The 10,736-nt window shown below is 54.1% G+C and overlaps 1 protein-coding gene across 1 annotated transcript in view; it reads left to right on the top strand.

Annotated features, from left to right (window-relative positions):
* The first annotated feature begins 224 nt into the window (after positions 1-224).
* Positions 225-10,736, top strand: part of LOC131215707 (uncharacterized) — a 48,534-nt gene continuing 38,022 nt past the window's right edge. Inside the window, exons 1-2 of the mRNA XM_058210098.1 lie at positions 225-865; positions 905-1,342. Coding sequence (XP_058066081.1) covers positions 225-865; positions 905-1,342 — 1,079 coding nt within the window. The remainder of the gene's footprint in view (positions 866-904; positions 1,343-10,736) is intronic.

Raw genomic sequence — 10,736 nt, 5'->3', positions numbered from 1 at the left:
GGTCCCCGCTACCAACTTCATAGCAACTTTGACTAATTACCCTATCCACTGATCCACGTATTTGGCCTTAAGTTTGTACCAAAACCGACCAAAGAAGTGAAGTGCGCCAAAGAACACCAACGCGTGCCAAAGCAATAACCGCCTCCGTATAAGCAATAACAGCGTGTGTGCGTGCGGAATCAAAGTGCCAGTCTAGTCTTAAGGATTCGTAGCGTTTTAGTACAATGAATTCCGCTTTCTCAAAGCGTCGGACGGTGGTGAACCGTTTCGCCGAGGATCACACGGTGAACGAGGACGATGAACGACAACAGGCGGACGATGCGCTAGCGGCCGGTGGCGCCAGAAGTGAACAGGACGACACGTACGCGGAAATCATGTCCGCCATCCTGGCCACCGCTCGGCGGGCCGAAATAGAGCGCCACAACGAGCGCAACAGTGCCAACCATCATCACCAGCACCACCTGGATCCTGGTCCCCGACCGGACGTGGACGCGGAGGATCGTTCACCTCCTCCGGAGGTCGCCAGCAACAGAACGCTGGTGGACGCCAAGTTCAACCGCCTGCTGACGGAGGTGACCGAAATACGGGATCAGATCGGAGGCCGCCTCGAGACCATCAACCGCCGGCTGACGCAAACGAGCCAGCTGTTCGTGGCCCATCAGGACTACGGGCAGCGGTCGACGAAGGCGGGCGACCTGCTGCTGGTGGGCATCCCGTACCGCCCCGGCGAGGATCTGCGCGAGTGCTTCGTGCGGCTTGCCCGCCGACTCGGGTTCGCCGAGAGCGAGATTCCGATGGTTCACCTCAAGCGTCTCGCAGCGACCGCTCCTGTGGCGCTGGGTGGAACCGGTACTGGGCCGACGACGTCGTCCATCGCCGGGCGCACGATGGGACACCATCCCAGCCGACCCCAGCCGACCCAGTACAGTCCCGCGGTGCTCGACAACCTGCCCCAGCGAATGAATGCCGGAGCGGCGGTGATGCCGACTCCTCCAACGACGACGACGACGGCCTGCGGTCCCGTTCACGTCCAGTTCGTGTTCCGCAACGCCCGGAACGAGTTCTACCGGCGCTACCAGGACGGGGGCACGTCGAAGACGCTGTGCCTGCGGGACATCGGCTACGAGGGCACGGGCCGGCTCTTCGTTAACGAGGACCTGACGCGCTGCAACGTGAGCCTGAAGGCGGAAGCGATGCGGCTGAAGCGCGACGGCAAGATCAAGAGCGTGTTCACCGTGAACGGGCAGATCTACGTGAAGCGTACCGTCGACCATCGGCCGGAACTGGTCACCAGCAGCGTCGATCTGCTGCTGCTCGACGACACCAAGATGAAAGCAAACAAGTAAGCGGGGGGCGAAAGAGAGACCGGGAAAAATCCTTCGGGGCAAGCTCTTCTTAATCTCGTGACAATCTCTGGTCCTCTTGTTGGAACCTTCGGCTTTTGTGACAAATTGCTCCAGAAAACCGTGGTGCTTTGGGAATACTTTGAAACTCTAGTCGCGGCTCGACCTGACGGAGACTCCACAGACTCTGGTCTGGAGGGTGGTTCTGCTAGTGTTTGGATGCTGAAGATGGCCCCAAATACTACTATTCTACTTATTAACATAACCATTGAGGTGGAAATAAGTCGTTCAAATATCGTACCGTTTGAGTTGAAGATTTACCACTTTGGAAATAGGTTTTTCAAATTTTGCAATTTTCTTGCAAGCATTGGGTAAATGTTAAAGTTTTTACTAAATGTTTACAATTTCCAAAATGAAGTTTGTCGTTTTAAAAGTTCAGTAATCCGTACTGCCAAAATACAATTTCTTGATACGTCAACCTCGGCCGTTTGGGAGACCGTTTTCCCCCCAGACGTTTATTGGCCTCAGCTCAACACGTCGGATGGGAAGAATTGAACCTTCAGCTCCGCTGTAGGCTGTCCCCACTCTGTAATTCCTTGGCATCCGGCAGCCACTGATCTGACTTTGGTACTTCGTCTGAGCCTGAGACCATTGTTGGACCGGTTTCCCTCTCTCTTTATGTCTTTCTCTGTCAGTCCGACGCTGGGGTTTTCCCATTTTTCGAGCCACGATGCTCCTTTCCACGCAAATATTGGCCATTAGCTACTTCCACCTCGTGAACGACATGATCGTTGACGACGTTGCGCAGATGATGCTGCCGGACCGCACGGACTTCATTCTGGCTGGGGTTTCCCAGGGCACCACTCTCACCGCAATCCGTCTCGATCCGTCGCACCGTATGCCCGATGCCAGAAATATCGATTATGTTGATTATCGAATAGACGGCGGCGAAGGCCAAGCGATCGCCGCCGTGCCCAGTGCCCTTTTCTCACGGATATAGGATTGATAATGTGTGCGTTTCCCTCCGATTGCGCCGACTGCAAACCGCAACCAGACGGAGCAAGGCGTCGTCCTCGTCCTCGTCGTCGTCAAGACCGGGAGCCCCGAGAAGCCGCGGGAACCTTTTGGTGCGGTTTCTCGCTTGATTGCCCGGAGCAAAACAAATCACCCCTCCGGTCTGCTCTGCCGATTGATCGATTCTTGCGCTGGGGACCACCACGAGGAGTTGGAGCTCCCGTGGGAAGCTCTCAAGGATGATCAGAACACGGCGGGGGGGCGGCTTAAGAACTCGAGACGACGGTGACTATCATGCGTGGCGCTTCTCGGTCCAGTGTTTCCGCCACTTCCGCTTTCTTCGATTATGGACCTTCAGGAGCACCCCCAGCTTATCACGTTACTTCTTCTCACGCCAACGTGACTGGGGCTGACTGCTGCTGGGGATTTTCCGAAATCAATTGTGATAATTGTTTTTATCACAGCTCCACCACGGAGAAAGAAGGGTCAAATTAGTTTCCCACAAACCACGCTCCAAACGGACAGCTGTCCCGAAGGGTCCAACAGAGATTGGACTCCGGTGCCTCCGAGACATCCTCGGCAGAGTTCGGTGCGGAGTGTTCCGTTGTCCATTTTTTAAACAATTTTCCTTCTCTGCTCTGTCCGCTTTTACAAATCTTTCTCCGCCGTTCGTCCTGCCGGTCCAACCCCTGTCGTGCTCTTATTTTTACTTATATTCCCATCACGTAGAGCTTAGGTTCCATATCTACTTGGGGCAGTCGAGGTCTGGGGTCGGTCAGCTCATAATCGCGCGGACAGCATAGGGGTACACCTGTGCATTACCTGGCCAGCGTGCGTCACCCCGCGTGTCATCAGGTCATCGGATCCGACATCGTGTTATCGGCCGCGGGCGGCGATGGGCGTGGCAAAAATCACGACGACGATGGCCAAGGCAAGAATTCTGTCCGCCCGGGGACCGCGGGAGTACCGCGCGAGGATGTGGGCTCTCAGCTTGTGGGTGGTGGGTGGCACCACCCCCCTGCTCAGAGGATGTCTTGACCCAAGATGTGTTTTCTGGAAGATGGCCGATCTTGGGCCAACTACCGGAGTGGAGATCCTCGCTCACTAAGGTGAGGCATCCTCCCAAGAGTTCATCATCATTTAATGATGGACATCGTTTTTAAGCCCACGGTGGGTACACCTATTACGGACCTGTTGTGGGTTGTCAACTGGACCGCAAAACAACACCAACAACACAATCTCAACCTGGAGGAGCCCACACAACGACACACGCGCTGAGTGGCGATAGTGGAGCACGGGTTTTAGTGTCCACGACGTCGCCGCTGGTTAGTAGTACCCAAGCTGTGGCGCGGAAACATGTGGGGTTTTTTGGGGCTCTCAGTTCTCGGGGGTATCCCCCCGGAAATCACCCCCCACAACTGGGGGGGTAACTCACGGCGCAAGCTTCAAAAAACACCGCCGGTGGAGCTCTCTCTCGCTTGTCGTCGTCGTCGGTGAGTGGACGATTATTTATTTTTTTGTTTTGTTTCATTTTTCGCCCATTTTTCTTCGGGGCCGCATCGCGCCACGCCACGCCGCGCCGCGTTTCTTGCCTTGCTGCTTGATACGCAGCAGCGCCGCTGTACGCGGCGCGGCGAACGCGCGCGCTGCTGTGTGCGCTGCGACGTGAGATGACCTTGTGGCGGCTCTAGCAGTTCGTTGAACTTTTCGCCGGCCGCGCGCGCAAAAACCGCGCCGTGCCGACCGACCGACCAACCGACCGACCGACCGACCAACCGACCGCCCGAAATCAAATTGAGAATCTGTCGCGCTCGGTCCGCGCTGCCCCCCGCACCGGTCGGTCACCACCACCTTACACCATACGCACGACCACAAAACAGCCCCTTGCGGCGGGTGCACGCGTGCGCGTGTGTCTGTGTTGGGGAGGGTGGTTGGCAGCTGCTTCTTTGCGGCTGCTGATGCGCGCACGACACCAGTTTGGATTACGGATTGGATTGATAAGTGTGCAGGAGGACCCCCGCGCGGGGCCACGGTGTCCTGTGGGGCCGGCGGCCTCTCCAAAAAGGTGATCCTTTCCCGATCATATGCCGTCGCCCGGATCTCCGTCGATCTCCGGTGGTGGAGAACTCGTTAACGGTTGTCGAATCTCCGAAGAGCCAATTCGTCCTCTTATCGGGCACGATAACCCAAAGACAATGTTTATCTCTGTTGCTTTCTGTGACGGTGTGTTTTTGCACGGGCGAAGAGTTGTAGAGCCCGCACCAACCCCCTTACTAACACCCTTTTGGGCGATTTCTGGGCCCGAACTCGTTTCGGAGCCGAAGAACCTGATTCACACCGCTCTTTAGCCTCTTGTTTTGATTCAGGATCATCACGATAGACCCAAGCCTCACCGATATTGACGATTCAATGCACAAAACCCACTTTATCCTGTGGAAAAAGCTCTAAATGTTGCCGAGAAAGTTTCATTCGAATGTTGTTTCAGCTTTCTAAAATCCAATACTTCAGTCAAAATATTGCTTACACTTCCCGATGAGATGCCTAGGGCTTCTACTAAATCTCTTTCAGTCATTCGACGATATCCTGTATTTTTTCTACGATTTCAGATGTTGTGTCTGGTTTTGAACGTCTTTAACGTGGACCGTCTTCAAGGTTTATACAACCATCTTTCTGCTGTACTATTTGGAGACGAAGAGTCCAAAGACATTCAACATTCGTTCATTAATTTCCTTCGCTTTTAAACCTTTCAAAAATGAACCTTCATTCTTTCCTTTGTAAAAAAGCCTGTGACACGTCGATACTAAATGGCTTGTAAAAGAAAAAAATTAAGTGACCGATTGAAATGAAACTTTACATATACGTTCATATGATTCATTAGGTTAGTAGCAGCGCCCTCTGTTATCGAGGCTGCGAACTCATTGAACAGCTTAGTACAACAATTAATTAACAACAATAACGTTTCGGATTCCTCCTTGCCCCGCACTCTTGCACACCCCGCAAACTTCACAATCCGCCCGTATGCAGATGGTGCCGGTGCCAGGGGGGTGGCGGCCGTTGGCGATCGGGATCGGTAGTGGCGCCGCCGCCGTAACAAACAGTACGTGACACGAGATGACAAACATACACACATTCACACGAGCCTGCCACACAACCGCACGATCCTCCACGATTAGGAGGTGACCTCCACGCGCGTCGTAGGCCTGGCCTGCGGTGTGGTGATGGGGCACTTGTGTGTGTGTGTTTGTGTATTGGTGTTTGGGAGAGGCCACACACTTTTCGGCCTCGGCCCGGCATTCGACCCTCTCCCTTTCTCTCTTTCTCTCTCTCGCTCTCTCGCTCGGCCGCGTGCACTAGTGTTCCATTAGAGTTACAACGAGCATTTAGAAGTTGTTGATTTTTGGACCCAACAAACACACTTGCCAGCAGAGTCCGCACGTGTGCGTGCGAGTTCGTGGGGCTATAGTTTGCTTGAGAAAAATTAGAATTTTTATTGACTCTCCGTGTGCGGCGGCGGCGGCGGTGGCCATCGCGGGAAGCCCAAGCCAAAGGGCCCCCGCGGGACGGGGGGTAAAGTTATGACAAAGAATTGGAATAACCATATTTTAAATCGATCCGCGACGAGAGTCTTGTGGTGGGCCTCGCCATTGGGCGCCTGGCGTATTTTTCGTATGACCGTGCCGCCATTGCGGTCGAATCTCGAGAATCGAGCTCTGATCGGCGCGAGCGAGACTTCCGAATAATTTCGGGAAGTTCCTGATCCGCCATCGGCAAACCCACTCTGGTGCCACCCAGTCCATGGAGACGCTTGGTAGTTTTCGCCGGTATCTCTGATCACCGGAAAGGCCGTTCCTGTTGTTGGTCATAACTTTCCTGGGTCTTTGGGGACGTTCGCAACTTCGTCAGGACGCGTTTACAAGTTCCGATCGTACCATCCGCGTATCCTGTCGCGCCATCATTAAGCTCGAGGCGGAAAGCATGAAGAAGAGATTTACCCATGGCAACGTGCAACGTCTCGGAGACAGGGACCTCCTGCTCAAAACTCACGAAACCCGTGCTTCACCGTGACGAACCTTGCTGTGTCGGGCAGCAGAGCGTGTACGTATCGCTAGGCTCCGGTGGGCCGGTCACGTCATGAACATCGAGCGAACGGCTTACCAGTCCTTACAGTGTGCTTGATCAGTGCCAGAATGAGCCCCAGTATGATAGACATTTGCGCAACTGGCGCGAACGCACCAGAGTCCGGCAACAGCAGCAGCAGCCGCAACAGCAGCTCCCGCAACAGCGGTCGCAGCAGCAACAGCGCTGCCAGCGGCAGCAGCAACAGCACCAGCAACAACAGCAGGAGCGTCCCTCCAGAGCCACCGGATCCGAAGGGGAGGGCGGACACAGCAGCGCACCGCGCCAACATCGAACGGCAGTGGACGCGCGAGCTGAACGAGCCGCTCGCGTAAGTACGCGACGCAGCGCTCCCCTCCGAGCACGGACGCGACCTGCATCTGAGCCCGGCGTCGGCAGAGAAAGACCATTCAGGCTGCGGGGCGATGGCGGTCGTCGCTGCAGTCTCTACGGCAGCGGAAGCAGCATTAGAATAGATTCTCCAGAAGGAGGAGTGGGTGCGAGTGATGCCTCTGATCGCGACCCACTCAGCAACGACGAAAGGGCGGCCATCACCGAGGCCGTCACATCCGGTCGTTAGAGAATCTAGCCACACGCAGGACGCGCAATTCTGCGCTGGCAGCGTGTGGCAACCGCCAGAAGGCGTGTGGAGGCCGTCTCCATCGGGGGACGGCCGCATAGCGCAGTGAAGGCTTAGAAGCTGACCCAAAGAGGCCCGCGTGTTAACGCCCTGAATGGGCGAAGTTCTACCCCCAGTCATATACCTCGTGGTGAAGTACTGGGGGGACACGAACTGCACACATCTGGGGTTTTAGCCGGTAGAAATCCGGCAGACGGTGCTGCCCGTTTCTTTGTGCTCCTCACTTTGTGAGGAGTCCTTACCGAAGATTTCCCCAGATGTAAAACAAAAAAAAAAAAAAAGTATGATAGACATGAAGTGACACATCGATAGCAGTCGCTTGTAGAGGCCTAGGCAGTGTCGGATAGCAAGAAAATGAAAAATCTGGAGATCTGTCCAGGAGACCTATTCGTTCACATCTCTTAACGTTTAGCGACATCTTCCGGACGGACCTAGACGGAGAGACAATGCCACTATTTCTTGTCGTTCGTAGCTTGAGAATGTCTATCTGATTCGCTCACAGTCGGCTTCCCTGCCACCTCTGAAGATGAATGGACTTTAGAATGGTGGATCCTGGGTCAAAACCCTTGACCCGAGAGACGATCGAAATGGAAGTGAACAAAGGTGTTAAAAGCTTCAGATGCGATGCCGATCGGTAGCAGATGAGCAAGGCTGTCCCCAGGACTTCCGTGTTGAGCTTCCGAAGTCCCAGAAAACGTTGCGACCATGTCGACCTTTCGCCCCGCCTGATTATGAGAAAGTAACATCCAAACTCTAGAGCACCATTTGCAAACTACGAGATCCCGAATGTCCCTTTTCAATCGAAGAACTCCGCTCATTTCACTCCATTTTCGTTGCTTCGATGACGTTCAGCTCTTGCGCTCGCGCTCGAATCCTGCTTCAAATCACTCAAAAAAATGGTTCCTCCACGCCCCGAAGCCGGCGAACCGGGAGGTTCGATGGTGTCCCGTCACCGTCGCGCAAAAGGAGTAATATCCTTTCCCGCTCGGGAATGTAATTATCCGTCCGTATTTTTCGTCAATCCCGCCCAATCCTGAAGCTACCGGGAAAACACCGGCATGGCAACTGCGCCACCGGATGCAATCATAGGCAGCGAAAATGAGTATTTAATAGAAAACAACGCCCCCCGGGGCAATTGCAGTCTGTGGTTCTGCTCCGTTCACACCGGGTACCAGCCAGCTCGTACCTCGGCTTCACTTCGGTCAATATTCTCTTCCTACTGGAGATTGAAACCTTGCGTCTCCATTTTTCGGCGCCGCCAAAAAGTGTACTCCGTTTCCGAAATCTTCGATTTGTCGTTTTTCCAAACGTTTACTTCGCATTTACTGTAACTAATTATTTTCTACATTTATTTTTCTTTCTTTTACAGGTAAGTGGTCAATGGCGCACGATGTACAGAACCAACCACTCTGGCGTGTTTGGTGAGATTCAATTTTATTACGCGAAACTCTCGTCTGTTATATGATGAAATTCCCGAAATCTTGACGTTCCTCACTTTAAGTTATGTTTCGGGGTATCGTCCACCTATTGAAAAACACAGCGAATAACTTGAGAACGTTGTCACCTGAAAAACGCCTCGCCAGCAGCCCAAAATGTTTGGCAAGAGGAACAAGGAATAGATTTTATTGGCCAGATCCACACTTTGGGTGTTTCATTCGTTCATTTTAGCCCCAAAAAGGTCAAAACAAGCATCAAAGAATTGATTTGTTTTACGTTACACCGTCTCACAGCGACTCACAGAATCGGTGTTCACAAAATTCCTACACAAAAGGCAGCCCTACATTCCGTTGGCAAGCTTCGATCGTCCGATCTGGTTCCGACAAAAACGGGGTCCGGACTCGATCGCTGCTGCAAGAAAAGGTACAGTTCCGCCCGCCAGGACTCTCTGCGGACGCATCGCATCTTGCGGATCAAGGCTCTCCGTTTATGGCCGTTTTATGGCCTCACCCACACCAGCAGCCCATCTCGTCCATCGTTGTGTTTACGTTGGTTTCCGCTTTCGTACCGCGTCCGGCGTACGTTTTTTCGGTGTTGAGCCGTTTTTCGGCCACGGCCACGCAGAAGGGCGACAGCAAGAGAGAGACCCGAAAGCGTCGCTCTGCTTTCGGTCCCCGCCGGGAGCAGGTAATTTTCGACGCGACCCGACCACGGGGGCTGATGCTGCCTGATGATCCTTCCCGGAATTTCGGTCCGCGAGCATAGCTAACCGCGCGCGCAGCATAAATAATGCGCTTCCAGCGGCCGGCCGGCTTCGAAGTCCATTGAGCTGGTTCGAGGTCGGGGACGATGCAACTCGACGGCTCCTTGTGTGAGTGTGTTGTTGCCCTCCTGGTGGTGGTGGTGGTGGTGCTTTTGGTGCTTCCTCCCGAATGCATCCTCTCTCAGCCACGGCCACGGATTTCGGATTCAAACCACAGTTTTGTTTTCTTTTGGTTGGACTCGTTCCGAGGACCGAGCGTTCCCGTTATTTACGTCGCCACCGAAACCTCTGCAATCTCTGGGGTGGCTGCTGGGTTTTTCGAGCGGGCGTACTGAAGGACCGAAGCCGGTGGATGAGCTGCACAAGTTGCGTGCGCCCTTGATCCTTCTGTTGTGAATTGCCAAGGACCGTGGTCCGGAAATTGGGGACTCGCATGAAATTGAAACCCAACCCCACGGATTCTCTTCGGGCGCGTGCTTTCTGGGTCATTCCCTAATTCGCGCTGCCTGGGAAGCTTTTGCCGATAGAGTTTCCTTTGGGTGGAATGAACTTTGTGGGCCAACACCGCCATCAGACTCATCGCCGGCTCTTAGACGCTAACTGCTGCTAATTGGCGAGAGAGAATGTAACTTGGGCGCAAAACTCTGAAGTGCGTGTTGTTGATGCAAATCTTCTTCCCCATCTTGGCCACCTCTCTCTCTCTCCGCTGGGATGAGGCCATTGATGCGGGATTTGCCATTGGTGACCACCTCCCAACTGAAGCCATTTTGTTCATTCAAAGAACGACGGTGAACGACGACGACCTGGCCGACACGGCCGACAGGAGTTTTATGGCCCACCAGAGTGGGGCTCTCCGCGTCTTCTCCAACACCGGGCGTAGTGTAGTAGGTGGTAATGGGTGCGCGCCCGCGATACATTTGTAATTCGAATTAAACTTCTGTTCTCTTTGCCTGTGGCCCCTCGAGAAGAAGAAGGTAGTCAACGACGAGTCAACGGCACGTGACTAAGATGGTTATGACATTAGCGGCTCTGTGCCCTGACCTGACTGACCACGACCACCACCTGATGAGCTTCCGGGGCTGCCGTGTGTGGCCGTGTTTCTCGGCGTTCCGGTTGAACTCTCAGATTTATGTGGGGCTCGCTTTTGGCCACCGGTACCGCTTTCTGGGGGCCACCGCACTCTGGGATCTGAAATCAATTAGCGCCGTGCGGCGGAATATTTAACTCTACGGTGGCGGGAGGATTCATTAAGGTTGTTGGGATGAGGGATGCCGCCACGCTTAATCCATGTCCTGTGGCGGGTGCAACCGGAAGAGGATCCTTCCCATCCATTCATCCATCATTATGATGCGATCGGATATGTGAGAATGGCGCCGTGCTCGTAATTCGATCTGGCCCACGGTTCCTACTGGGAAGATTCCAT

This window comes from Anopheles bellator, chromosome 1 (assembly GCF_943735745.2).
Source record: "Anopheles bellator chromosome 1, idAnoBellAS_SP24_06.2, whole genome shotgun sequence".
Classification (NCBI taxonomy): Eukaryota; Metazoa; Arthropoda; class Insecta; order Diptera; family Culicidae; genus Anopheles; species Anopheles bellator.
Note: the sequence above shows the minus strand (reverse complement) of the source record. Positions and strands in the feature narration are given on the sequence as shown.